Source organism: Zygotorulaspora mrakii, chromosome 2 (genome assembly GCF_013402915.1).
Source record: "Zygotorulaspora mrakii chromosome 2, complete sequence".
Lineage (NCBI taxonomy): Eukaryota > Fungi > Ascomycota > Saccharomycetes > Saccharomycetales > Saccharomycetaceae > Zygotorulaspora > Zygotorulaspora mrakii.
Window position 1 is genome coordinate 716,636 of NC_050720.1, and position 27,595 is coordinate 744,230.

The 27,595-nt window shown below is 39.3% G+C and overlaps 10 protein-coding genes and 1 non-coding gene across 11 annotated transcripts; 5 read left to right on the forward strand and 6 right to left on the reverse strand.

Moving 5' to 3' along the window:
• Positions 1 to 140: 140 nt before the first annotated feature.
• On the reverse strand, positions 141 to 3,350 carry RAD26 (DNA-dependent ATPase RAD26; the record flags this gene model as incomplete). The annotated part of the gene is made up of 1 exon (XM_037287162.1): positions 141 to 3,350. The coding sequence occupies one exon, from the start codon at positions 3,348 to 3,350 to the stop codon at positions 141 to 143; it is 3,210 nt and encodes a 1,069-aa protein (XP_037143057.1).
• A 239-nt stretch (positions 3,351 to 3,589) lies between these two features.
• Positions 3,590 to 3,698, reverse strand: HG535_0Btrna1P. The gene is made up of 2 exons: positions 3,662 to 3,698; positions 3,590 to 3,626 (listed from the first exon to the last, which is right to left on the reverse strand). It is a non-coding gene; the product is annotated as a tRNA-Pro (tRNA).
• A 622-nt stretch (positions 3,699 to 4,320) lies between these two features.
• Positions 4,321 to 9,646, forward strand: HG535_0B03700 (uncharacterized protein; the record flags this gene model as incomplete). Its single annotated transcript, XM_037287163.1, is given in 2 exon segments — positions 4,321 to 5,628; positions 5,630 to 9,646. Coding segments are annotated over 2 exon segments (5,325 nt in total).
• Positions 9,647 to 11,641: 1,995 nt separating this feature from the next.
• Positions 11,642 to 11,968, reverse strand: PET191 (Pet191p; the record flags this gene model as incomplete). Its single annotated transcript, XM_037287164.1, has 1 exon — positions 11,642 to 11,968. One exon carries the CDS (start codon positions 11,966 to 11,968, stop codon positions 11,642 to 11,644), a length of 327 nt encoding a protein of 108 aa, XP_037143059.1.
• Positions 11,969 to 12,310: 342 nt separating this feature from the next.
• RAV1 (Rav1p) lies at positions 12,311 to 16,378 on the forward strand (the record flags this gene model as incomplete). The annotated part of the gene is made up of 1 exon (XM_037287165.1): positions 12,311 to 16,378. One exon carries the CDS (start codon positions 12,311 to 12,313, stop codon positions 16,376 to 16,378), a length of 4,068 nt encoding a protein of 1,355 aa, XP_037143060.1.
• Positions 16,379 to 16,407: 29 nt separating this feature from the next.
• Positions 16,408 to 17,595, reverse strand: CPR7 (peptidylprolyl isomerase CPR7; the record flags this gene model as incomplete). Its single annotated transcript, XM_037287166.1, has 1 exon — positions 16,408 to 17,595. The coding sequence occupies one exon, from the start codon at positions 17,593 to 17,595 to the stop codon at positions 16,408 to 16,410; it is 1,188 nt and encodes a 395-aa protein (XP_037143061.1).
• A 310-nt stretch (positions 17,596 to 17,905) lies between these two features.
• Positions 17,906 to 22,174, forward strand: GEA2 (Arf family guanine nucleotide exchange factor GEA2; the record flags this gene model as incomplete). Its single annotated transcript, XM_037287167.1, has 1 exon — positions 17,906 to 22,174. The coding sequence occupies one exon, from the start codon at positions 17,906 to 17,908 to the stop codon at positions 22,172 to 22,174; it is 4,269 nt and encodes a 1,422-aa protein (XP_037143062.1).
• A 128-nt stretch (positions 22,175 to 22,302) lies between these two features.
• On the reverse strand, positions 22,303 to 23,643 carry HG535_0B03750 (uncharacterized protein; the record flags this gene model as incomplete). Its single annotated transcript, XM_037287168.1, has 1 exon — positions 22,303 to 23,643. One exon carries the CDS (start codon positions 23,641 to 23,643, stop codon positions 22,303 to 22,305), a length of 1,341 nt encoding a protein of 446 aa, XP_037143063.1.
• A 261-nt stretch (positions 23,644 to 23,904) lies between these two features.
• URA3 (orotidine-5'-phosphate decarboxylase) lies at positions 23,905 to 24,720 on the forward strand (the record flags this gene model as incomplete). The annotated part of the gene is made up of 1 exon (XM_037287169.1): positions 23,905 to 24,720. The coding sequence occupies one exon, from the start codon at positions 23,905 to 23,907 to the stop codon at positions 24,718 to 24,720; it is 816 nt and encodes a 271-aa protein (XP_037143064.1).
• Positions 24,721 to 24,948: 228 nt separating this feature from the next.
• Positions 24,949 to 25,212, forward strand: TIM9 (protein transporter TIM9; the record flags this gene model as incomplete). The annotated part of the gene is made up of 1 exon (XM_037287170.1): positions 24,949 to 25,212. One exon carries the CDS (start codon positions 24,949 to 24,951, stop codon positions 25,210 to 25,212), a length of 264 nt encoding a protein of 87 aa, XP_037143065.1.
• A 127-nt stretch (positions 25,213 to 25,339) lies between these two features.
• On the reverse strand, positions 25,340 to 27,145 carry HG535_0B03780 (uncharacterized protein; the record flags this gene model as incomplete). The annotated part of the gene is made up of 1 exon (XM_037287171.1): positions 25,340 to 27,145. The coding sequence occupies one exon, from the start codon at positions 27,143 to 27,145 to the stop codon at positions 25,340 to 25,342; it is 1,806 nt and encodes a 601-aa protein (XP_037143066.1).
• Positions 27,146 to 27,595: the final 450 nt, after the last annotated feature.

Genomic DNA, 27,595 nt, shown 5'->3' on the forward strand with positions numbered 1-27,595 from the left:
CCCCGATCTTCATGGGACTCGATGCAAATCGACTTTCCATTGTGATGATATAATATCCTCTCTTTAAATTGTTATTCATGCCATAAACTGTCACAAATTCGAACTCGCTTAGTAAAACCCATTCACCACTATTAAAAAGTTCATTCAATATCTAGATCTTTAAACTCATCTTGCAAAATCCATCCTCTTTTATCTTTATCAAATGCTGCAATAGTTCTAAGGAGGGCACGGATCTTAATTATATCAGATTTATCGTTTAAATGAGCACCTACACTCTTGACAATGTCCACTGATGATGCGAAATAGTTTTCTTGCTTGCTCAGATATTTCACTATTTGCTGCAAAAGAGACCGGTTCTTGGCAGCATTTGTGGTACCAAAATCTTGATTTTGAACACTTTGCGCTTCATGCTTTACAGCTCGAATATTAGCTAAAATCGCGGAGGATCCTACCGAATTTCCGTTTAAATCTTTTTTTATCTTCTTTCTCACCTTCCCAGCCTGTCCAAATTTTCCTGTCCATGTGGGTGTGCCTATATCAAATTTCCGAGTAGTTTTTCGTGATTTTTTTAAAGCTGTCAAGGCTTCTTGAGCTACTCTCTCAGCCTCCTTCTCGATTGTTGCTGGCGAGGCTTTTGAATGTGACCTCACCATACTGTCGTGGGCCACTACACTTTCTAAGTTTTTCTCTCCCAAAAGACCTTCAATGAGCCTGTCATCTTCATTTTTGCCTTTCTCCTTTTTCTCTTTCCCGGAATAGAAGCTCTCTAGTTTGAAAACGCCAGCCATGTTTAAAACTTGACCGAAGTCGTCACTCTCCTGGGTACGTGAGTTTAAAAGAGAATCCGTATGCTTTTGAACCTCCTCATCGAGTTCTTCCGTGGTGTGTCCACCATCTCCGCCCAAGGTAAAAAGATCGTGCAGTTCATTCATTTTGAAAAATCTCTTCTGTTTAGGATCACTCAATATCTTGTTTGTCAGGAACTGCTTGAATATTTGACGATGGTAGATTTTTTCTTCAATTGAACCAGTAACCATTAACCTGTAAATGGACACTTCCCTTTTTTGGCCGATTCTCCACGCTCTTTCACGAGCTTGCATATCTGTTGATGGGTTCCAATCAGGATCGAATATAATAATCCTATTGGCACCAGTTAAATTCACACCTAATCCACCAACTCTTGTTGTCAGCAAAAAAACATCATAATCTCCATTGTTGAATTCATCTACTAATGATTGTCTAATCGATATGCCGGTAGTACCATCCATTCTGAGATACTTTATTCCATTCAGATCCTCATCCTTGAACGATATAAATTGTTCCAAAATATCAAGCATTTGTCTTGATTGTGTAAATAAAAGCGTTTTGTGGTGCTCTTTGCGCCACAGAAGAAGTAATTGTTTAACAACTTGCATTTTTCCTGAGCGTTTTGGATCTCCATACGATTTTTCATGCTGTTTTGCTTCTCTATCCAGTAAGTCGGGGTGATTACAAATTTTCCTAAGAATATCAATGCCATACAATACTTGACGCTTTCCCCCTTTGATCTGTTCCAGTTCCTTTGAGTGCAAAAATTCTAAATACTTTCCTCTTTGAAATTGAGTGAGTTTGCAAAACAATACCATTTCCTTTTTCTCTGGAAGATCCTTGGCAACGTCAGCTTTAACTCGTCTTAGTAAATAAGGGGAGATCAAATCCCTTAGCGCAACTGCACATTTGTATCCCGCTTGTACCTGAACATTTGTAGCATTTGCATAGCCTCCCATATTAATGGGCTGCACGAACTGCTGTTGAAATACAGGTAGCGTCCCGAGTTTCCCCGGAAAGATGAAATCAAATAAGGACCACAACTCATTGAGATTATTTTGAATGGGCGTGCCTGAAAGAATGATTCTATTGTGCGTTTTCAATTTTTTACACGTCAAAGAAATATCAGCGTCCGGATTCCTGATCTTATGTCCTTCGTCTAGGACTGCGTAAGCCCAATTGATAGCCAAAAGCTTGTCACTGTGAATACGCAGACCAACATAGGTAGTTACTATTACATGTCCTTTTTGTATGACCATATCTATTAGAGAAAGTATTTTATCATTACTTTCCATTTGCGATTTAGTCTTTGCTGAATTTGCAAAATCATCGTACGAAAACTTTGTAGGATCTGATGACATAATTAACCCTTCCAGTTCATCCTCATTGATAGTTTTCTTATTTGCAAAACCGGAACCGATGGCATGCAAAATTACAACGCGAAGCGGTGGCCACCAGTGATGGAATTCGTTGCACCACTGTTTCATAACAGTTGCTGGACATACGATTATTACGGGACCATTTAAAAGACCAGAATGATGAAGTCCAGCTAAAAATGCTATAATTTGAATTGTTTTACCCAGGCCCATCTCATCTCCGATGATTCCCCCGCTCTTTTGTTGATACAATTCATATAACCACTGCACGCAGGTCTTTTGATAATCAAACAACAAGGAGAATATCTCACCGGGTATTTTGAAATCATCGTTCAATTTTGCATCCGGAATATCTGGATGAGCTTTCCGCCATTCAGGCAGACATTCCTGAGAAATACCTTTACCAACCTGAGAACGTTGATCTACCCATTTTCGGAGCCTTTTTTGATACGAAGCCTCATCACCATCATCCTTCACCACACCTGGCTTTAATATACATGGCGCTTCATTCGCTGAAACGTTGCCGATATTGTCATTTGCGTCATGATCATTCTGGTCATCACTAGCATAGTCATCATCATCATAATCATAATCGTCATTCGTTGATTCGCCACTCATGTTTTCTATCATTTGTTCGTTAGCCATCTCCATGTTCTGATCCGCTTCTTCCTTGGCCTCCAAAGCTTCATTTTCTGTAATGCCATTTGGCTTCTCTAGAACAAATTCAGTTTTTGAACCAAAAGCTGTAATGTGACCTGTTCTTATCAAAAACTCCTTCTGAGACTCATCAGGCCTTTTTCCTTGATTATCGCCGCCTTTTTGATTTGGGTTCTTCGCCGTTTTCAGATTTTTCAGCCTTTCTTTAATATCCCTGATATCTTTAAGCAACGGGGGCAGTTCCAATTCCTCTATTTCTTCAATTTGTTGCCGCAGTCTTTGCTTCACAGATATTCTAGATGCATTATCTAGTTTTCTCCTAACATGATTTCTCTTACTTCTACACTTCTCCAAGGCATTCTCCACTCTTTCTAATCGATTATGTTCCTGATCAACTAATTGCTGTGTGATGAGTGACTCAGCATTGGTTTCAATCTTTTGTTCGAGGAGACTTTGGTCAAGTATATTAACGCCGAGGTCTCGCAGCCCATTGTCTCCATCACTCATCATAAAGAGACCTATTTCGAAGTTTTCTCACGGAGTACCCAGATGTCGTGGGAAGCTAGATCTCTTCTGCTGAATTTTAATAAAATTTACTCCAGGTGAAATTTCAGGAAGGCAAAAATTTCCTTCCCTCAATTGCGAACTTTGAGAAAATAGTGTAACAATAAAACGGTATTGCAGTGTTGAATAAATTATATCTTTAGATGATCCCTCGCTTAAGTGCAAAGATGAAAAATTAAAAAAAAGGGGCGAGCTGGGAATTGAACCCAGGGCCTCTCGCATGCTTGATTTGATAATCCTCAGTGTACTGAAGATTCGCCCAAAGCGAGAATCATACCACTAGACCACACGCCCTTGTTATTTGGTTGAATGTGTCCACCCGAATAATACACATACTCCAAGAAAAGAGACGATGTATATCTGCTTCGAATTGGTTTATTTGGAAAGTGTCAATTGTTGAAATATTATTTGGAAATTATTTAGAAAGAATGTTTTCTTCGGCGTTGTCGATAGTAACTTGGTTTTGTTGAAATATGTTGAAATATAAATCGAGATTGTAAGATATATTAAAGAGATGACTTATAAGAATCAGAAAGAGACAATTGGTCTGTAAAACAAAATAAACGAAGTCAGATGAAACCCTAACAGAATGTCAATCGATAATGCAAAGATATCGGATGATAATCTATCACGAGACGTTTACAACTCAGGAGTCTGACTACGAAGGAGTCTATGGCATGGAACATGAAATAACAGTTGTACTGTGGATTCTATGGGACTAGAAATGGTGTGATGACGATGAAAATTCTTCACTCGTCGTCCTCTCTTATGGTTCAATAGGTGCGAAGTATTAGGTATAAATACTGACGTATTTTCCAGATGTTAATCCAAGTTCAATTAGTCTTATCTCAATTCATGATATAGAAAACCAAGGAATTATATATCTCTATAATTGAATATCATAGTATCATCATCAATGTCAAACCAAGTTACTATCGACAACGCCGAAGAAAACATTCTTTATAAATATGGTAGCGCCGCTAAAGTTCCCTTCTCAATGAGTAGAGAAGCGGAGGATTCTTTGTTTACGTCTCGTGAGAAATCAAACTCTTCGGAAATTAGTAACAATGGCACTGATCCCAACTTGAGTGATTCACAAAGAGACTTTCCTTCGTTGCAACCTTCAATCCCGGCCAGTGTTGATAACAAACAGGAAGGTTCCCCTAAATCAAGCGCATACGATGCGGGTTATCAACACACTGGTTCCACACAAGGTTATACTTACCCTTACCCATGGCCGAGTCCATATCCTCCAATTGCGCCACCAATGGTGCCACCAATGGGGAATGGCATGTTCAACTGGAATATGAATGCTGACGGAATAAAATACATTCCGGCCACTAGCTATGAAACATTCATGTACCAGCAAAAACTGCTGAACGATCAGTTCAAGCAATATCGAAAGTTCTATGACCAGAGATCAGAAGATGATACCACTTCTGAGTCCGCTAAAGAGTCTAACAATGAACAAGTGTTACCAGACTTGGATGAGATCAGTAATCCTTCGGAATTTCCCAGATGGATGAGATCATTCAAAAGATTTCTGGAAGACAACAAGCTAGGTGATATCATACCTGACAGATTAAATGAATCTGAGAGGGACGCCACGAAGAGCGAAAAGGCTTTCATCATTAATTCCTTCAAAACATATGTGAAGGAAACAGCCTATCCAAAGAGCGTCAAAGACGCAATAAAAAGAGGACACGACCTGTTCCGAATTATCCTATGTCATGTATCCGAAGACAGTAACCTTAGATCCGCTATATGGAGAGAACTAACCACAATAAGTTACGACGGATCTGAAGATTCATATTACTATACTAGTAGAGTGAAAGAGCTTTATAGTCAACTTAAAGCAACAAATTCCAACATCCCAGAAGACATAATTTGTGAATACCTGCTCAAAAATTTGCACGGTCAATATGCAAAGATTAGGGAGAATCATTACCTGGAATACGACCTGAACACAATCGCAGGCATTTCGAAATGTGTATTGCGCACATATGACAGATTGATAAAAAATAAGAAACATACATCTGAAACATCACCTTCAGTAACAAACAGACATTGTTACAAGTGTTCCTCTGAGGGCCATTTTGCTCCTCAATGCCCAAATGTCAAAGATAAACTACCAAAACCCTCCATCAATTCACGAAAGGAGAAAAAGTCTTACCATCGTAAGGGTATCCATAAAATCGGACTCACCCGCGACACAGAGTTACTTAGGCATTCTCCAGAATTCGAAGAAGAAACGTCCGAGTATGACGAAGACACCACAAACTGGTGAACTAGTTGAAGATAACCAACATCTACTGATTGACTCTGGGGCCGCCATATCAGTAATTCGCGACCCAGGCCTCCTTCACAACATTAATAAACACCCCAATATAGGCATAGCTGACGCGCAAGATCGTGAGATCCCCATAAGTGTCAGTGGTGACCTACAGCTAAGCTTCCCGGGTACCTCCATTATTCACACGGAGGCAGTGGCATCTACAGTGCCACATGTCGACATATTGAGTCTCCATGAGCTCCAAAAAAACGGAATCACCGTCGACTTCAACAATTCCCAAGTAACTAATAATAAAGGGAAAATGGTAGCACAGATCAAAAAGATCGGACCTTACTATTGGATACCGGCAAAATATATCCATAAACCACACAAAAAGTTGAACGTCATGAACGTTCAAAAACAACCATTGTTCCCTATGGAATTTATACATCGGCTCCTAGGTCATGTCAACATTAAAACTTTAAGAGATTCCATTAAGCAAGGGATGCTGACAAATTTATCCATGGATGACATAGATTGGTCCGGATACTCTAACTTCCAGTGTGAGGATTGTGTGAGCGGAAAAAGCAAAAAGCACAAACACTTGGTGGGTTCCAGATTGACATACCAAAAATCCTATCAACCCTTCGAGTTCTTGCATACCGATATTTTTGGACCTGTACCTCACATGCCCACATCGTCACCATCATACTTCATGGCATTCACAGATGAAGCCACGAGATTTAGATGGGTTTTTGGCTTGTGGAATAAAGAAGCTGAAACGGTTACCTCAAAGTTTCGCGAACTGGTAAATATGGTTAAAACCCAGTTCAACACAAAGGTACGCAGCTTCCAAATGGACAGAGGATCCGAATATACTAATAAGACAATTCGTAACTTCTTCAAGGAGTACGGAATAATCCCGTGCTACACTTCCGTAGGTGACTCAAAAGCAAACGGAGTAGCTGAACGCCTTAATTATACACTGCTCGATGATTGCCGGACACTGCTTCGCAGTAGCAATCTACCATTACATCTTTGGTTCTATGCAGTGCAGTTCTCGACGCTAATGAGGAACTCATTAATAACGTCCAGTGTTGGCACTTCCTCCAGGGCCAAAGCAGGCCTGACAGGACTAGATGTCAGCACTATTTTACCATTTGGACAACGTGTCATGGTAAATAATCCGCCAAAGAACAAACTTAGACCACGGGGTATAGTGGGATTCGCACTCACACCATCCGCGGAATCCCATGGCTATCTAATATACATCCCATCGAAACATACCGTCACTGACACTACGAACTACCTGATAATTCGGGGTGATCCTCATGACAGGACAGATGACGCCGACGCAGTCATTGCTCCCCTACTTGATCAACTCGAAGCCAGACAGGACGGTGAATTCGATAATAATATGTCCACCCATTCGGGTGGTATGGAAATGGATGTGTCAATCCATTCGGGTGGTACCATTCATCAAAGGCCTGTATCACCAACCCCAACAGCCGATAACCTATCTACCTCGTCGGGTGGTAATGACCCCATCCAAACTGGAACCACAGATACAACTGAAGTCATACCAGAGTATATCCCCGAGGGCAACAATGATGTTCTAGGACCAGACATCCATGATGATCCACCGGAACATACCAATGATGATCCTCCTGAACATACCAGTGACGAGATCGCTGATAATATCGAGGAACATGGTTCAAACATGATCAATGAAGATCCCCGAATCAATCTTCAAAGCGCAAACCATGCTGTCACCTATGATAATACAGAAAGTGACGATCAGCCCACGCAGAATGAACCAACGTCAAACCCCATAAATGATCCAGCAAACGATCACCCATCGTCCGCCATCATTGACAACACTAAGACACCGGATCCAATTCCCGATACCGTCTCAAGAAGAACCATCAATAATGATATTGACCCAAGCAGTGCAATTGCATCCACGGTCGGAATACAGGCATCTGCTTACGATGATGTTGCTCCTACTACGGAAGACGAGCGCACCACATCATCGACCTCCACAGCAGAACTCGATCCACTTCCCAGCGAGGAAGACTCCCCCGTACCAGAGAGTACTACTGTAGCAACTCCCGATAGCGAAACACCTGAGTCTATCTCCAATGTGGGTGGTAACGATCAGTCTCCAGAAGTTAATGCTAAAAGTTTAGAAGAAAGAAAGAATAGAATTTTTCAGTACCGTAATGGCGACATCCCGAGGGTAAAGCCACCAAGTACAAAAAGAAAAAGTAGTTTAGCTCTAGGTGAAATTGAAGATAGGACTCAACGCAAGAGACCAAAGCGTCATATACTTTATGTCAACGCAGTACACTCGAATCCAACTCCTCATGTTAAACCCTCCTTAAGTTACTATGAGGCAATTGTCAATAATGATGATAAAAATGATGCAAAAGGATACAACGAAGCCTACATGAAGGAATATGACCAATTGATCAAAATGAAGACCTGGGATCCTAACAAACCTATAAAAGAAAAGACGATCCCTAGACAACAAATAATAAACTCCATGTTTATTTTCAACACTAAGAGAGATGGAAGGAAGAAATGCAGATTCGTTGCAAGAGGTGACCAGCAGAAGGCTGGAACTTACAAAGAAGACCTCAAAGCAAACACGGTACATCATTACGCACTGATGACCAGTCTCAACATAGCACTAGACAAGAAAATGTTTATCACCCAATTAGACATATCCTCAGCGTACCTATACGCTGAATTGGAAGAAGATCTGTACATCAGAGCACCTCCACACATGAAGCTCAAAGGAAAAGCATTCAAGTTGAACAAGTCACTATATGGACTTAAGCAGAGCGGAGCGAACTGGTACAAGATGATTGGCAGTTACTTAACCAACTCTTGCAACATGACAGAATTAACCGGTTGGCCATGCGTGTTCAAAGATGAAAATGAATGTTTTGTATGCCTCTTTGTAGACGACATGATCGTCCTGTCCAAAGATATCAAGGCAGCAAACAAACTAGTCAAAACTCTAAAGAAAAAGTTCGAGACCAAAGTGATCCACGATGGGAAATTAGACGAAAACAACATGGCCACATACGATATTCTAGGACTGGAAATAGAATATACGTTCGGAAAGAAAATGACAATAGGAATGGAAAACTCCTTAAGCGAAAAGCTTCCACATTTAGGTTTTGATATCGAAAAGGATAACAAGAAGTTTCTTGTGCCAGGCACACCAGGTGAACACATCCACAAAGATAATCTGGTCGTTGAAGAAGACGACTACAAAGAAAAGGTTAAGCAAATGCAGAAGGCTATAGGATTGCTATCATATGTGGGATACAAATATAGATTCGATATTCTATATTACGTGAACATCCTAGCTCAGCATACACTATACCCCTCAGAGCAAGTGGAGAAACTCACCAAACAGCTGTTGAACTTCGTGTGGCAGTCAAAACACAAAAAGCTGATTTGGCATGCCAACAAGCACACCAAGACAAATAGGATTACCGCTATCACTGACGCATCGTTTGCGAATGAAGAAGGATTCCGATCACAATTGGGCCATTACTACTGCCTAAATGGAAAAGTCATCGGTGGGAGATCATCTAGCGAAAAACTGCGTGTCATATCATCTACCGAAGCGGAAATATATGCGGTAAGCGAATCAGTCCCAATGTTACAAGGATTAGCATGCCTAGTAAAACAAATTGATCCATCATCATCACTTAGATCGAAGATATTAACTGACTCAAAACCTACTATATCAATAGTAGAGGACCAAAGTGAAGATTCAAGAGCGTTCAGAAATCGTTTCTTCGGGACACGAGCTTTCAGGTTAAGAGATGAAGCTAGACGCAACGATCTGAAGTTCGAATACATAAAGACAGAAGATAACTATGCGGACATATTGACCAAGCCTACATCAATAGCCATATTCAAGAAGCTTACTCATTCATGGGTGAAATAGCATTATTGAACCATGGGTGGTATGTTGAAATATAAATCGAGATTGTAAGATATATTAAAGAGATGACTTATAAGAATCAGAAAGAGACAATTGGTCTGTAAAACAAAATAAACGAAGTCAGATGAAACCCTAACAGAATGTCAATCGATAATGCAAAGATATCGGATGATAATCTATCACGAGACGTTTACAACTCAGGAGTCTGACTACGAAGGAGTCTATGGCATGGAACATGAAATAACAGTTGTACTGTGGATTCTATGGGACTAGAAATGGTGTGATGACGATGAAAATTCTTCACTCGTCGTCCTCTCTTATGGTTCAATAGGTGCGAAGTATTAGGTATAAATACTGACGTATTTTCCAGATGTTAATCCAAGTTCAATTAGTCTTATCTCAATTCATGATATAGAAAACCAAGGAATTATATATCTCTATAATTGAATATCATAGTATCATCATCAATGTCAAACCAAGTTACTATCGACAACGCCGAAGAAAACATTCTTTATAAATAAAATATAAATCGAGATTGTAAGATATATTAAAGAGATGACTTATAAGAATCAAAAAGAGACAATTGGTCTGTAAAACAAAATAAACGAAGTCAGATGAAACCCTAACAGAATGTCAATCGATAATGGAAAGATATCGGATGATAATCTATCACGAGACGTTTACAACTCAGGAGTCTGACTACGAAGGAGTCTATGGCATGGAACATGAAATAACAGTTGTACTGTGGATTCTATGGGACTAGAAATGGTGTGATGACGATGAAAATTCTTCACTCGTCGTCCTCTGTTATGGTTCAATAGGTGCGAAATGTTGGGTATAAATACTGACGTATTTTCCAGATATTAATCCAAGTTCAATTAGTTTTATCTCAATTCATGATATAGAAAACCAAGGAATTATATATCTCTATAATTGAATATCATAGTATCATCATCAATGTCAAACCAAGTTACTATCGACAACGCCGAAGAAAACATTCTTTCTAAATAGGTTTGCCATTTGTTGAAATATAAATCGAGATTGTAAGATATATTAAAGAGATGACTTATAAGAATCAGAAAGAGACAATTGGTCTGTAAAACAAAATAAACGAAGTCAGATGAAACCCTAACAGAATGTCAATCGATACTGGAAAGATATCGGATGATAATCTATCGCGAGACGTTTACAATTCAGGAATCTGACTACGAAGGAGTCTATAGAATGAACATGAAATAACAGTTGTACTGTGGATTCTATGGGACTAGAAATGGTGTGATGACGATGAAAATTCTTCACTCGTCGTCCTCTCTTATGGTTCAATAGGCGCGAAGTATTAGGTATAAATACTGACGTATTTTCCAGATATTAATCCAAGTTCAATTAGTTTTATCTCAATTCATGATATAGAAAACCAAGGAATTATATATCTCTATAATTGAATATCATAGTATTATCATCAACGTCAAACCAAGTTACTATCGACAACGCCGAAGAAAACATTCTTTCCAAATATTTTTATTATAAATGTCTGAACAAATTGGCTTCTTCAATTTCGACAAAGCCAGCAATACTCAAAATTGACAGAGCCACTTACCAATTGGCCCGCTCGTATGATTGACAGCCCTTAAAGACAAGAGATGCACGGTGACATCGATTGAAGTTAACGAGGAAAGATTAATACTATGGTGCGCGGTGCCAGTCGGACACCAACAAGATGGAAACAATTTCCCGTAGGCACTCCAGAGATGGCGAGATCATTCGAAGCTCGCAATTGAAGCAATGCTAAATCATGACAGATTAAATAAGTATCCTTCGTGCAAGCAGTGCTATACGATCTAAGGTGTGGGGACGGAAGGAAGTGGGCACTGGGATGATTAAAATAGAAGACTAATATGAACTTCAGCGTTTTACAAAGCAATATTGAAATTATTTAATCAGGAAGCTTTGTTTCAATTATTTACAAGTCAAATTGATTTTTTTATTACTATTCCTGTTTCATTTTTTGTCATTACTATTTAAAGCATTCAGCTTATTCAGTTCTTCTCTTGGATCGAAATCTCCCGAACAGAGTTTTTCATATTGCTGATCATACTTTCCGGTTGATAAAGGTGCATTTCCTGTAAATCTTTTGGTCATGTCTACCATACCTCTTTTGCAATCGAGGAAGGCCTTCATTTGCATGATACAAAGTTCTGGAAGCTCTTTCTTCAGGACAGGATCATCAAAGCACTGTTGTGGCGTATGCCGTTCGATCATAACGCATGGAGATCTTTGTAAACAAATAGCAACAGCCTTTTTTTGATCGCGGCAACTAGCTCCCATCTTTTATAAATTTATTGATTTTTTAGATCCTTTAATTTGGAAAGTAACTGGTATGCCAAGTCTCTTTCTTGCCTTGCTTCAACTTTGCGACAAGGAAAGGGATGAATATTAAATAGAAATTGATTAGAGTTGAAAAGCTATAATCAATTATTTGTCAGCTACTATAGGCTGACAGCTTTACATTTTTCATATCATAAATCTAATTTCATAAAACTCATTTCGTAAAATTCACTTTTTGAATATTCATGTTCGGGGAATCCACCCCACTAACTTGAACAAAATATGAAGGGAAACGTCAATACTCAGCAGTAGACAGGGCAGACTTGAAGTATTCTGATACGCATGTCAATAAGTTTCCTGCCAGGCCGCCCAAATGACACACAACAATCAACATGCCAGGCACTGTGGCAGGAACAAATTATATTTGCCTACTGTTCTGGAAATAATGTTATCGTGTTCTCCAACGAGTACACAAGATTACAGACAATATATCTAGAAAGGGACAGTTACGCTGTAGACATCAATCCAGATAATGGGTTTATTGCTATAGCATCCAGTGATTATATTTACATCTATAAACCTATTCATGAAATAATGAAAAGACCCAGTTGGGAATTTTGCTGCAAAATATTCCACGATGAGTCCAGAGTAAATACTTTAAACTGGGGAGCCTCCAATGAAATTGTTGTTGGATCAGATTACCTATCATTTTGGAAAATTACTAGCGAATTTGGTCAATATAAGCCAATTCTCTTGTGGAATAAGAAGCAATCCAAGCCAGTATATCTCTGTAAGATATCCAGAGATTCACAATTAATCGCCAGTTTTGGAAAATACGATCATACTGTGAAGTTATGGAAAAGAATCTCAATTAGTGGAGAGCAAGATATTTTTAACTTGACATTGCTTCCTCATCCGGCTCCTGTAACTACTATTAGATGGAAAAAAAATAGCCCTAATGAGCAAACAGAAGTCTTTGGAACATCGCAGGTGATTTATTCTTTTTGCGAAGACAAAAGGCTGAGAATCTGGACATGCTACGAGTTGAACAGTGTAGGAACTGTCCAACATTGGGGGTCTTTACTACTGGAAAAAGGTCAAGAGTACTGTCTCATCATAGATAGTTGGATTTTAAGAGACACAATGACAGAAACACGCGGGACTGCTCCAGACGTTATTATTTTAGGTTCACCAAATGGTAGACTAGACGTACAGCTTTTGACTGGCTTGTCCGATAATCCTCCGAGACCGATTAAAAGAAAGGAGCTATCGGGTAAACACATAGCTGCTCCAGCTTTCGTGAAAAAACCCGAATATTTATACTTTGGTGAAGTACAACCATGTGATAAGAGCGGAAAAACCATTTCGGTTATTGTCCACGATTTGAGAGGTGTTATACGGCAATCAAGAATTAAGTTAGATAGTTTACTGGGTCAGGGAAAGTCAGAAATAGGATTCCTCGAAAATAAGTTTACAGGACATAATAAGTCCATCCGAAAGTTAATTAGAAGCAGTGACGGAGAAGCTTTGCTGACAGTTTCGAGATTCTCGGAAAATTGCTTATGGTGTCCGAAATTTGAAGGGAAAGTTTCTCTACATATGAGAAATATCATACAGACAGAGGTACCAATAGAACTGGCTGTGGTCCATGAGAAAGGAGATTTGGTCATATGTCTATTGAAAAATCGAAAAATTCAAGCTTGGCATTGCCCTAAAGAGGACTGCTGTGCAAAAAAATCATTCCTCAAAGCCGAGCATCAATTATCAGAGGCTCCCAACTTGGGGAAACCCATATTAATGCTCAATACTCCTGAGCCCAACCATAGTCACGAAAGGCATTTTATTGCCTTAATATACGAAAACGGAGACGTTAGAGCCTTTGAAGTATCATTCTCAAGAGGGATTGTGGAAGTTCATTCAGAGTCACTTGAGTTGTCCAAAGACCAATTGTGTCATTTTTCTGTGATCGACCCTGTTCATGGCAGCTTTTATGCAAACCGGCCATTAATATCCGTTATATCACAAAAAGGTGTAGCATCCTTTTACAAGGCCATTGTTGATTTTGAAAACACAAACATCAGATGGCTTAAGCAATACGAACTAAATACAGGCTTGCTTGATATTCGAAAAGCTCGAGGCTCTTCAACTGGTAAGCTGTGTACCGTGACTTCTACGGGAAAGGAAATGGCCTTATGGGACATGAAGCGTGGAGTTTTGGAGTATGAGGAGTCATTTGACGATATTATTCAAGACATTGACTGGACTAGCACAACTTTTGAACAAGCAATAGTTTCTATTGGCTTCAAAGGTTATGTTCTCCTATATACGCAATTAAGGTATGATTACACAAATAATAGCCCCAGCTACCTACCAGTTGAGAAAATAGACATACGATCTCACACAGATCATGAGATTGGTGATTCTATCTGGCTCAAGAATGGAACCTTTGTTGTGGCCTCAGGAAATCAGTTTTATATCAAAGACAAATATTTGGATTTGAATGATAATTTTACCTCACGTTCCATTGGATCCAGAAAAATCCTTTCGAATGATTTGCTCCACTTATGCAGTGTTTTAAACGGCCCGTTACCTGTTTTTCACCCCCAATTCTTAATTCAGGCCCTCTATGTCGGAAAATTTGAGTTAGTCAAGGAGCTTCTTATGCGACTTTTCGTTGAGCTTAGAAATTTCAATTTTAGATCTGAAGATTTAATGAAGCTAGACTCAAATCTAGGCATCGAATTGCAGAAAATTTTCATCCACAACCAAAAGAATTACCCTAAGCAGCAATTTCCTGACCCTTATCCAGAGTATAATACCACAGTTTCGTCGCTGCTTGTCGAGCAGCTCACCAAGGTATCCTTACCATATTTAACCCGTCATCAACAAGTAACATTAATCACCGCAATTGAAGCTGTTGATGAAATAATGAAAAACGAGGCCATTGTGGATTACAACGGGATCAGGTTTCTCCTAGGTGCCAAACTGTTTCTATCTCATAGGAATATTCAAAAGAGTCTCCTTATGAGAGACGTAACGTGGGCTTTACATTCTGATAATAAAGAGCTGATCTTATCAATTTTTGACTCGCATATTATATCTTGGCAAAAGGCCAGGGAGTACAAGATTTCCTTTTGGGCAAAAGACACTGATTTGATAAAAAAATTCGAACAAATTGCCAAATATGAATTTTCAAGAGATGAATCGAGAGACCCTAATAGATGCGCGATCTTTTATTTAGCGCTAAAGAAGAAACACATATTGATTGGACTATGGAGAATGAGTACTGGCCACCCCGAGAAGCAGAAATTGTTGACATTTCTAAGCCATGACTTTTCTGAAAAACGTTGGAAAAGTGCTGCATTGAAGAATGCCTTTGTACTTTTAAGCAAGCATCGCTTTATGGAGGCGGCCTGCTTTTTTTTGTTGGCAAGTTCGTTGAACGACTGTGCCAACGTTCTCATGAAACAAATCGGTGATCTTGATCTGGCTATAGCCGTTTGTAGGGTGTATGAAGGGGACAATGGTCCAGTATTGGGGAAAATACTTCTAACTAATGTATTACCCGACGCCATACTGAATAATGATCGCTGGATGACGAGCTTCATTTACTGGAAACTTAGAAAGCAGAGCGTTTCAATCAAGGCACTGATAACTCCTCCAATTGATTTGGAAGACAATGCAACCCTTGTACGTAAAGAGAGTTGCGTTAACAGGTCTTTTTTGGTAGAGGACCCTGCTTTGTTAGTTCTTTACAATCATCTCAGAAAAAGAAACCTCAAGTACTTTTTAGGTTCATTAGAAATCGAAAACAGCATTGAATATAATGTCGTATCAAAGGTAACTGACATATTTCAGCGAATGGGTTGTGACTATCTGGCCTTGTCATTGACAAGGAATTGGGAATTCATCGATGAAAAAGATTCTTTTAGAAGAAAACTACTAGAATCTCCGAAAAAAGATGAAATCATTTCTGGAATCAATTCGATGGATACTGAACCAACCATGACTAACAAAGTGAGGCCTAGTTTATTTGATAGATTTTCCGAGGAATATGAAACAAAGAAAGCATCTGCCATCACACAACACAACAAAAATACTACGACACCAAAAAAAAACCTACTAGATGATTTCATGACCCCTCAAGAGTCAGCGAAACCTATCAGTTTGTTAGATGGATTTACGTCCCAAGAGGCCGTGCCAACCGTTGCCAAAAACTTGTTAGATGACTTTATCTCAACACCTCCAGCTTCTTCCAGAGTGTCGACATCTTCCGAGAATCAGACCAATGGAAAAAATGAGTACGGCAAGAAGTTGCAAGGAGATTCCTTCACAGGCTCATCAGTTGAAGAAAAAGTTATCAATAAGACCAATGGAGCACCACGAAATATATTGGATGAATTCATGTAATACTTAATTCAAAAAACAGAAAATACCAATCAAGAACTCGAAAAGAACTTAGCGATGTTTCGCTTAGTCTTTTCCTTTTTATCTTCCAGTGTCTTCTCTAAAGATAAAATTTTATCCATGACAGCCCTATCATCAGGATTTATCTCTTGACAAGATTTATAGTCTTGTAACGCGTTTTCATAATGTTTTTTGGCTACAAATGCCTCCCCTCTACGGTAGAGCGCTTTGCATTGATCTATATTAGGCACTTCATTCATATCTAGTAGAAATGATGAAAACTTGATTGCTTCATCATACCTCTTCATTTTGAGCGAGACTAAAGACATGTTCAAATAAAGTTTGATTTTCAAATGCGTAAACTTACGATTATTCTCTGCATCTACCTCAATATCGGGAATGAACTCATTGACATAACGTAACGATTTATTGTATTTGAAATACGCGTTCTTGTAGTCCTTCTTCTTGTAAAGCAAAGTACCAGATTCTTTAATGATATTGGCAGCTTCGTAAGCAGCAGAAAAGTCTTCAGAATCTAAATCTTCATTGTCATCTGGATACTCTTCATACGTATCGCCGCCTATACTATCATTAGATGCATTAAAAAGCGGAAGTCCCTTTAAAATATCCCAGTCGCCACATTGATCTATTTTAATGCATTCTAGCGGAAACCCATCTGAATCAACTTTGGAGTACTCAATAGAACGTACCACAGATTTCCCGTGGGTGACACGGCCAAATATCGAATGCTTACCGTTCAAATGCGGAGACACAGCAGTGGTAATGAAAAATTGTGAGCTATTAGAATCTGGGGTTCCCATGTTGGCCATAGCCAGATAGAAGGAGGCATTAAAATCACCGAGATTTTCGTCCAAAAAGTTACCAAAACATTGCAATTCAGAATTATTCCCGTTATGAATTTCCTCTCTAGTTGCAAAGATCGAGCAACCACCTTTGCCAGCATCATCCGACTTAACGAATTCTCCGGAGCAATGAATAATGTCTCCGCATTGCACCACAAAATTCTTTATTATACGATGGAAGTAGTTTCCTCTATAAGTTAAAACCTTGTCCTCTTCAATACAATGGTCTTCCAGACATAGAGACCTGAAGTTTTTGACTGTTGTAGGTGCCTTTTCCGCAAATAATTCGCATACAATTCTGCCTATTTTTTCTCCTGCTATAGAAATATCAAGGTATATCTGGGGATTGGATACCATGATTGACGGTTAAAAGAATGCAAGAATATTCTGCCATCACAACTTCACTTCTTAACGTTCGATGATCTACCGCTAATGGTTAATATTCTTTTCAAGTGACGAACTTGAATAGTGAAGTTACCCGACCATCTTAACCTGAATGCTGCTCCTCTCAAAATAGTGATCTGGTTACTTGAAATACAGAGTTAAAACTTACAAACATGACATACGCGTCTATTGAGGGCATTGGGTTAGCTTTTACTTGGATTTTGAATCTCAATTCTGTTTCGAGGCATATTCCCTTTGCAAGACTACCAGAGGACATTTGAATATGGTGCCTGAAAACTACATGGCAGCGGTGGATCCCGTTACCATTGTAATCAAAGAATGCATAAACATATCGACTGCTATGCGAAAATACTCCAAGTTTACCTCTCAATCTGGTGTTGCAGCACTTTTGGGTGGTGGCAGTGATATTTTCAGCAATCAGGATGATTCATTGGCGGATACTTTCAATAATCTTTCTGTTAATAAGAAAAACGATCCGCTACTTTCCGGTTTTATTCAATTGCGTTTAATGCTAAATAAGCTTCAAAGTTTGGAAGACATCGATTCCCTCACATTATTACAGCCCTTTCTTGTCGTGGTCAGCACAAGTTCAATTTCCGGATATATCACGTCTTTGGCATTGGATTCATTACAAAAGTTCTTCACTTCAAACATTGTGACGGAAAAGTCAGCTAATCACGTCATTGCTTATAGAGAAACAGTTAATGCCCTAACTCATTGCAGATTTGAAGCATCAGAGCAAGTCTCTGACGACTCTGTGCTATTGAAAGTGGTGAATTTAATTTTGACTATAATTCAATCTCCTCGAGGTGATTTGATTTCAGATTCAATCATGTACGATGTATTGCAGACAGTACTATCTCTCGCATGTAATAAGAGAAGAAGTGAAGTTTTACGGAGAGCAGCAGAATTCGCCATGATCTCTATAACCGTCAAGATATTTAGCAAACTTAAAACCATCGAACCAACCAAATCGCAAAAGTACATCAACGATGAAAGCTATGCAAAGAATGAGCTGAAAGATGATGTGATCGGGACCACTACAGTCAACGAAACGCTGGAACCAGGCAGTAATGTCGAAGAACAAAACGGAGAAGACTCGAAATCAATCGAAGCGAATGTTGGTAAGAAAATTACAAAGGGGGAGGATAAAGGAAGTAATTACTCGGAACATATTGATGATAATTATGGATTGCCTGTTATAAAGCAGTATTTGAATTTACTGCTATCGCTTGTGGTTCCTGAAAATCAAACAAAGCATACAAATTCTGCAAGAATATTTGGCTTACAGCTCATTGACACAGCTATTGAGCTTTCTGGAGACAAATTTCTTTTGCATCCACGTTTATTCAGCCTTGTATCTGATCCCATTTTCAAATACGTTCTTTTCATTATTCAAAATAATAATAAGTTGTCTCTATTGCAGGCGGCTCTTCAACTATTCACCACTTTGGTAATTATACTGGGTGATCACCTACCGATGCAAATTGAGCTTACCTTTTCGCGAATCTTTTCAATTCTTTCACCTGCACCTTTAAAAGTGGGGGATGAACCAAAAGGAAGACCAGCTGCCGTAAAAGAACTAATAATCGAGCAAATTTCTATTTTATGGACGCGTTTTCCCTCTTTTTTCACTTCAACTTTCATTGAGTATGATTGCAATCTTGAAAGAGCCGATATCTCCATAAACTTCCTCACTGCTCTGAAGACGTTGGCACTTCCAGAGTCTGCTTTAAGTACAAGCGATAGCGTTCCTCCAATATGTTTAGAAGGTTTAATTTGTTTTGTGGATGACGTCTATGAACATTTACAACATATTGACAAAGAGACTTTTTCAGGTTATAAAGGCAATGTTCCTCTATTAAAGCAGCGTGAACGTAAGACAGAGTTCATTAGGTGTTCAAAGGCATTCAATGAAAAACCCAAGAAAGGTATACCATTGTTAGTAGAGAAAGGCTTTATAAAGAGCGACAATGATCCCAATGTAGCCAGATTTTTGTTCGAAAACAATAGTCGCATGAATAAGAAAACTATAGGATTACTTCTTTGCGATCCTAAGAAAACTAGCCTCCTGAAATGTTTTATTGACTTATTTGATTTCAAAGGTTTAAGAGTTGATGAGGCAATCAGAATTTTGTTGACAAAATTTCGTTTACCTGGCGAATCGCAGCAGATAGAGAGAATAATTGAGGCCTTTTCGTCTAGGTATGCCGAATGTCAAAGTGTTGAGGGTCTTACAGCATCTGCAGATAGTGATTACGAGCACGTTCAGCCAGACTCTGACTCAGTATTTGTTTTGAGTTATTCAATTATCATGTTGAACACAGATTTACACAACCCCCACATAAAGGAACACATGTCTTTTGATGACTACTCTAGTAATTTAAGAGGTTGCTATAATCAAAAAGATTTTCCTTTCTGGTATTTGGATAGAATATACTGCTCCATTCGGGATAAAGAGATTGTAATGCCCGAAGAACACCATGGAAATGATAGATGGTTTGAAGATGCCTGGAACAACCTGATTTCATTGACTACTGTTATGACCGAATCTGCAGAAAGCACATCTAGTACTATTGGTAAGTTGAACACTATGGATTTAGCACAGTTTGATGGTGCTATCTTTGAGCAGGTTGGCTCATATATTGTCAAGACACTGTTCAGAATATATAACGTTGCGTCAGATGATCATATCTCCACAAGAATGCTAACAAGTCTCGATAAGTGCTCTTTCATCGCCGCTTTTTTTAACCTAGAGAAGCTCTTTACTGATATTCTTTGTCGTATTGCTAAAATCACAACGCTAATAGATACGGAGGAAGACACACACACTTCCTCGGTGGGCCATGCAGAAATTCCGTTAGTCGAAATTGTTGTTGAAGATACCGACTCGAAAATTATCGTTAGCTCGGATTGCGTTAAATTAGGGAGATCGTTCAAGGGTCAACTATGCATGGTGGTATTTTTCAGAATCCTTCAAAGAAACACAGATGGAGACTTGGTTCACTCAAAACTATGGGAAGTTGCAATTAAAATGCTCTTAGTACTATACGAAAATCTATTGATTTCCCCCGACATTTTTCCCGATTTGCAGCAAAAGCTTAAGTTGGGAACTTTGCCACGACCCAAACCAGAAGTTTCAATCAAAAAATCAAAAGAAAACAAGGGCATTTTATCAGCATTTGCTTCTTATCTGAAGGGAGACGAAGAACCAACCGACGAAGAGGTAGAAAAGTCATTAAAAGCTTTGCAATGTATTAAGTCTTGTAATATTGCATCATCGTTATTTGGAAATAAATTCAATGTTAACCCTGCTCTAGTCAATACTCTGTTAAATTCTATCAAGGTGGAGAAAAGTGTTGAAAATGAGAGGTTTTACGAATCTGAAATTTTGTTTTTGATTGAGCTTTCTGTATCACTGTTTTTGTTTTGCAAGAACGAAAAAGAGCTGGGCCAGCTAGTTTTGAATAAGATTTATGAAGTATCACAGTCAGGCTCTTTATCAAAGCAGAGCATACGTCGACTAATGGCGTACAAACTGCTTCTGATTTCAGTAATGGAGAAAGAAGAGAAGAATCTTTTACAATTAATTAATGACGAACTGTTAGGCAAAAACGAGGTATTTACACATCAGTATTTTGCTACTCCAGCTGGCGGCGAGATTTTAACGAGAATTTTGGAGCTTACCAAGATAGATAACTACCGTGAATTACTGGTACAAGATGAAGGGTTCTGGAAGCTACTTAGAAGTGTAGTGGTGATTAAAGAACATACAGCAGATGTGTATCAATTCCTGGAATCGTCGCTGAAAATGTCTCATAGCATTGAAACAAAGGAAAACTTCATGTGGATTCTGGGATTACTCGATGAAATATCATCAATTGGCGCAATAGGTAGCCAATGGGAAAAGAAATGTGCAAAAAAAGGCGTGGATGAAAAGGAAAATCCTTATTCTGGTCTTGTGGATCTCTCTATCAAATCTATCAATCTAACAAGCAACGTTTTGAAGGGTGGTTTAAATGCCTTCCAGCCAACAAAAAATGATAAAATAGCATTGATTCAAGCTCTTGCTCATCAATGTCTAAATCCCTGTCTTCAGATATCTTCTTATTCTCTTGAAACTTTGGAAGTTGCGCTGACTAAAGACATTGAATTGCCAACGGCCGAGATAACCACAGTTGAGGAACTAATCGAGGGTGGGCTTCTACCGCTATTGGGCTCAAGTGAGGTGGAAGACAATAAGAGTATTCCTGTGCCTGAAATTCTGTCCGTTATTTCCAAAATCTATCTGTACCATTTAAAGGAAGGTATAACAACTAATGATACCTTTTTGCGCATGTTGAATATCTTCAATAAATATGTGGATATACCAGAGGTCGAAAAAGAACTACAGCAATTGATAACAGAGAAGAAGAGCATAGAAAATTGCGCTTCCTCAAATGATAAAATAGAGAAAGCAGAGAAAGTTGCTGCAGAAGTTGAAACAGAAAGGCAGGAGGATAGGAAGGGTACTTCAGATGGAACTTTGTGATGAGCGCATTGCACTGAGTCTTGTTCTAACTTTTAAACGATGATGAATATTAAATTTTGCAGAAACGGCTATGTACAGAATTCTTAGATACTTTCTTAATTCCATTCAAAAAATGTAACGACAGGGAATCAGTGATTATTGGTGATCAATGAGTTCTCGACTGAACTGCGCATATAGTCCAGCATCAATAAACCGGCAGTCGTACCTGGAATGATCGCCAACGTATTTCTTGCAAAACCTTTGTATAACCACCTGACCAGGGACTTTGTACTCTTGTGAATAAAATGTATGTGCTCGAAGGTATCGATATAGGAGCTGTAGTAGATGTGAAGACGTCTGCTTCCGGGCGACTTGACCCACATCCTGCTCATTACTGGGGTTTGCGTATGAATTTGGGACCCTCGACTTTGATTCAAAAGAGATCTGTTGTAAATGTCAAACGCTTCTAATCTAGACAAGTGAATTTTCTGGATTTTATTGAATGGATACTGTACCACCTGTAAAAGAAAAGCAGCAGAAATTCCGCCTATGAATACAAAAGCTCTGGTGATCCATTTTTTTTCTTTTTGAGTTATATATTCCATATGAGAGGTGTTTGTAGATGAAGGATCCTCTGGGGATAATATACCAGTAATTGACGTATTAGAGATAGTATATTTGAGCTGATGGTAATGGTTGATTAAACTTATCATGCCTTGGCAAAGTTGGCCTTTTATTAGCTCAAAAGTGGTGAAATATACTGCAAATGCGAAAGACTCCTTTATGAATGTTATACCAAAACCACCAAAGCAACCTATGGGTCCAATTTCCCTTAGTTTATCTCTGCCGTAAAGCCATAGATTGTCATATTTTTTAGCACTCGATAGTAGTTCGCTAGCAGAACTTCTAGTATATATAGCATCGATAGGGGTTGAAACTAATGCTTGCACAGATCCCGCAATAAATCCCGATCTCCAAACATCAAACGGGTTCTTAATTACAGTCCCAAGGTCCTCATGTTTCGAAAAATGACCTAGAGTCGTCAGGTAAGTAGTATATAGAACCACACCTGTTGCTGAATTCACTAGCAACGGTGGCAGTATTCTATCAGGTATTACTTTCCAACCGTATTTATTTAAAGCTTTAGTCAAAATTCCTAGAGAAGAGTTTTCCAAAAAATAGACATATTTGGGATTGAAAGAATTTAAAAGCTTGCCTAGAACCGAGTGCCTCCTTTTACTTGCCGGCATGGTACTCTCCTCGCCCGTAAGAATAACTCTTACGTAGTGCAAATAATCAAATCTAGCTGGCCTAAATAGTTTTAAAGGAGTACGGAGATAAAACGACGTCAATTGATAGACCATAGATCGCCCACCAGCTGTCAATGCACCAATTATCGACGAATTCCGATTGTTTAAGACTGATGATGCCTGATTCGAATCAGTAACTATTGCACCACCAACATCATCGGTATTCTTGGAAACGGCCATTCTATATTCATTAGGTTATCAATTTAAGGCTATTAGTGATTCGTCTTCTTATGCAGATGCGCTGGGTATTTAATGTAAAGAATATTTCTTGGTTTGCCAAATGCCCTTTGATCTTGGTTTGGACAAGATCAGCGTTGCGCCGAAATTTGATATTGATTTTTTGTCAAATATATATCATGACAAAAAATCAATTATCAGTGACAAATCAAGTGTTGAGTACGATCAGATTACTTTAAGACACTGAAACGTTTCACAATCAGAATGACAGCTGCAACTGCTACTTACGAAGAAAGGGCTGCGAAGCATCCAAGCCCAGTCGCTTCCAAATTGTTACACTTAATGCAAGATAAGCAGACTAATTTATGTGCATCATTAGACGTTCGTACAACCGCTGAATTGCTGGCATTGGCAGATACTTTAGGACCTTATATATGTCTCCTAAAGACGCATGTTGATATTTTGTCGGATTTTAGCATGGAAGGGACCGTGAAGCCTTTGAAGGAATTATCCGCAAAGCATAGATTTCTGATCTTTGAAGATAGAAAATTCGCAGATATAGGCAACACCGTTAAACTACAGTATTCTTCAGGTGTTTATGAGATTGCGAAATGGGCAGACATTACGAATGCACATGGTGTTACCGGTCCAGGTATTGTAGCAGGCCTAAAACAAGCTGCTGAAGAGGTTACTGAAGAGCCGCGGGGATTGCTTATGTTGGCAGAGCTGTCATCCAAAGGATCTCTGGCCCACGGAGATTACACCAAGGGTACCGTGGAGATCGCCAAAACTGATAAAAATTTCGTCATTGGTTTTATTGCCCAGCAGAGCATGGGGGGCAGAGACGAAGGTTTCGATTGGCTAATCATGACTCCCGGTGTTGGACTTGATGAAAAAGGCGATGCGTTGGGCCAACAATACAGAACTGTGGATGATGTTATGTCCACTGGATCAGATATAATTATCGTCGGTAGAGGACTATTCGCCAAAGGCAGAGATCCAAACGTCGAGGGTGAACGTTACAGAAAAGCCGGGTGGAATGCTTATTTGAAGAGATGTAACCTCGTTTCTCAAGATTAACATCTTACGAGTGCCGTGGTCTAAGCGCCTCTCATTGTATCAAGCTATATCAGTATGCTCCCCCTCTTAGATAGATATTACCCGTATCTAATTTTTTTTTTTGTGAGTCGACTTTTGAAAAAAAAATACTTAAATCAAGCTTTGAGAGCATTTGAAACTGCTAAGTGGTAATTACGGACTAACCTGTTTAGCAAGAGAAACAAATAGTGTATATATATAGCCTTGAAAATGGAATCACTAAATGGTAAAGAACAGCAGGAATTTCAAAAGTTGGTGGAACAGAAACAAATGAAAGATTTCATGCGTTTGTACTCCAATTTAGTGGAAAGATGTTTTGCAGACTGTGTAAATGACTTCACCTCCGCCAAACTAACCAGCAAGGAACACAGTTGTATTATGAAATGTTCTGAGAAGTTTCTCAAACATAGTGAACGCGTCGGGCAGCGTTTTCAAGAACAAAATGCTGCACTAGGTCAAGGTCTTGGTCGTTGAGCATTGATTGCTTTATGCGATTTCACTTTCATGTATATAGGTGTATGACAAAATGCTTAATTTTGTGTAAGTTTAATAATATCTTCCATCGTTTACGGAACTAGCGGCGGAAAGTTGCAGCATATAGTTATCTTCTGTTTGCGAGACTGTTTAAGCTTGAGCGACGCAATTTGTGCGAAAATTGCCGGCTAGTTTGATCTTCTCTTTCTACAGTGATATCCTCATAATCATTGAGAGGTTCTATCTTATAGCTCTGGTATAACGCAATCATACATATCAGACCGAGGGACCACCAACTAACCCATGCCACATCTTTTTCCTCAGACCAAGAGATTAGGAAGCCCCAAATCAACGGACCAATAAACCGTGCAGCTGCACTTATACTTATAGTAGCACCATTTATTACTGCTCTGCAGCTCAATGGACTTGAGTTATGGATTAAAAGCATGATTTGTGGAAACGTTAGAGCGCCACATAATGTCTTAGTGCCTGTTATAAAATACAAGTAGACACTGGTCCACCACTTTGGTATGTTTTCTTGTTGTAGAAAAATAACGTAGGGGACCATGACATAGATAATTGGATATAATAGAACCAAGCTTCTAAATATCTTTAAACAGTCAAACTTTCTATCAACTATTGGGAAGATGAAAATGACAACAAATACTCCAAATATACCAGTGGTAGATAGCAGAGTACCTGTTTGCTGAGGAAGATAACTTATACCGCCCGATATTTTCCAAGGAAACTTTGAAGCTAATTGGTGTGGATTTTGTGGGTCCTTTTCTAAATCATAAGCTAAAAATACCGGCAAAAATTCACTGTAAACCGTCAGATGTAAGGACATTATGAAATTAACAGAAATTGGATAAAAAACTTTTGTATGAAAAACATGATGCCAAATACTCAATTCACTACAGCCATCATCTGCGGAGATTCTTTCCGACTTGTTTAAATCGGTGGGTTCGTACGAGGAATAGGTCCTTATCAACGCTATAGATTGTCTTCTTGTCAAAGTATGCGGTATTGACGGAATGCTGTCACAGGAGCTGTTATCGTCTTGCAACAACTGGCTTGTTTCTGTCGGCTCTGTTGTCATCGACTCTGCTGTCGGTTCCACTTCCGCGGTTGTACCTACAGAGTCAGTGTCCTCATGTCTCTGCCAAGGCCTCAAGATGGGCTTCAGCCCGAAAATCTTGGTTCTTATGTAATCGCCCAATTCCACCCCGTAATCCCGTCTCAATTTCTTCACAGGATGAGTCTCTTCTAAGAACAGCGCAGCATTGACCAGTCCAATGAACAAGAAAGACGTAACCACTAAATTCGGCAGTGCGTAGGGGTACGACCGCACAACTGCTTTGAGGCAATGTGGCACCCATTTTGGGATATAATCGCCGGAGCTGCCTGTGGGTCGAAACACAAGGTATCCACCAATCATAAGACCAATTATGGAACCCAGTTGAAAAAGCAGAGGCATTGTACTGAACGCTAACGCCTGATGCCTTCTCTCGGTCGCAATTTCTCCAATCATTGTTCTAATCACCCCAACATTTCCATTCAACAGCCCCATCAATATCCTGGCCAACATGGCTTGGTAGAAATTACGGGAAAACCCAAGTATCAGTAAAGAAACGATTGAGCCCATGAGTCCAAGGATCAATGCTAACTTTCTGCCGTGTCGTTCTGAAAACGAACCCCAGTAGTACGCCGATAGCACTTGACACAGCGCAAATGACGATGAGAGATAACCGGAATACTTCGACACTTGCGCATCATCTGGCGCGATATGGAAATCCTTGACCATAAAATATACATATGGGAACAGTGATGTGAATGCAATAGGTTCGCTGACTCTAACAATCGATACTGCCAGCAACTGTCGCCATGGGAAACCATTCATCTGTTCCTTAAACGTCAAAGTTTTATGCACCATAATCGACTTTCGTGATGAAAAAAAAGGGATTAATATGACCTATTATTCCAAAACAGCACCAGTAATCGGTATCGGGTTCAAATCGGTAACGACTTGTCCTACGATTGCACTCAACAGACCTCAAGCTTCCCTTGAAGTTCGAGTCAAACGGAACTTACTGTTGCCTTTCCCATCCCAGAAGATATTACAAATCTGGTTGATTTCTGATGACAACAACCATATGGTCTCGGTTCCCCAAGATCCCTCCTCACGGAGAAGACGCTCAGAGCCACAATCAAGTGACCCTAAACCCCGGTAATAAAACTCCAAATCAGTCAAACGTCCGATTTGGAGCCATTCCGTAGAATTCCACCGAATTTCCCACCTGCTGGTTTAGTATGAGCTTTCAGATGCGTACATTTGCTAACTCCGTTGTGCATGCAGGTCAATTAATCGTAGGAGTTGGTTCTG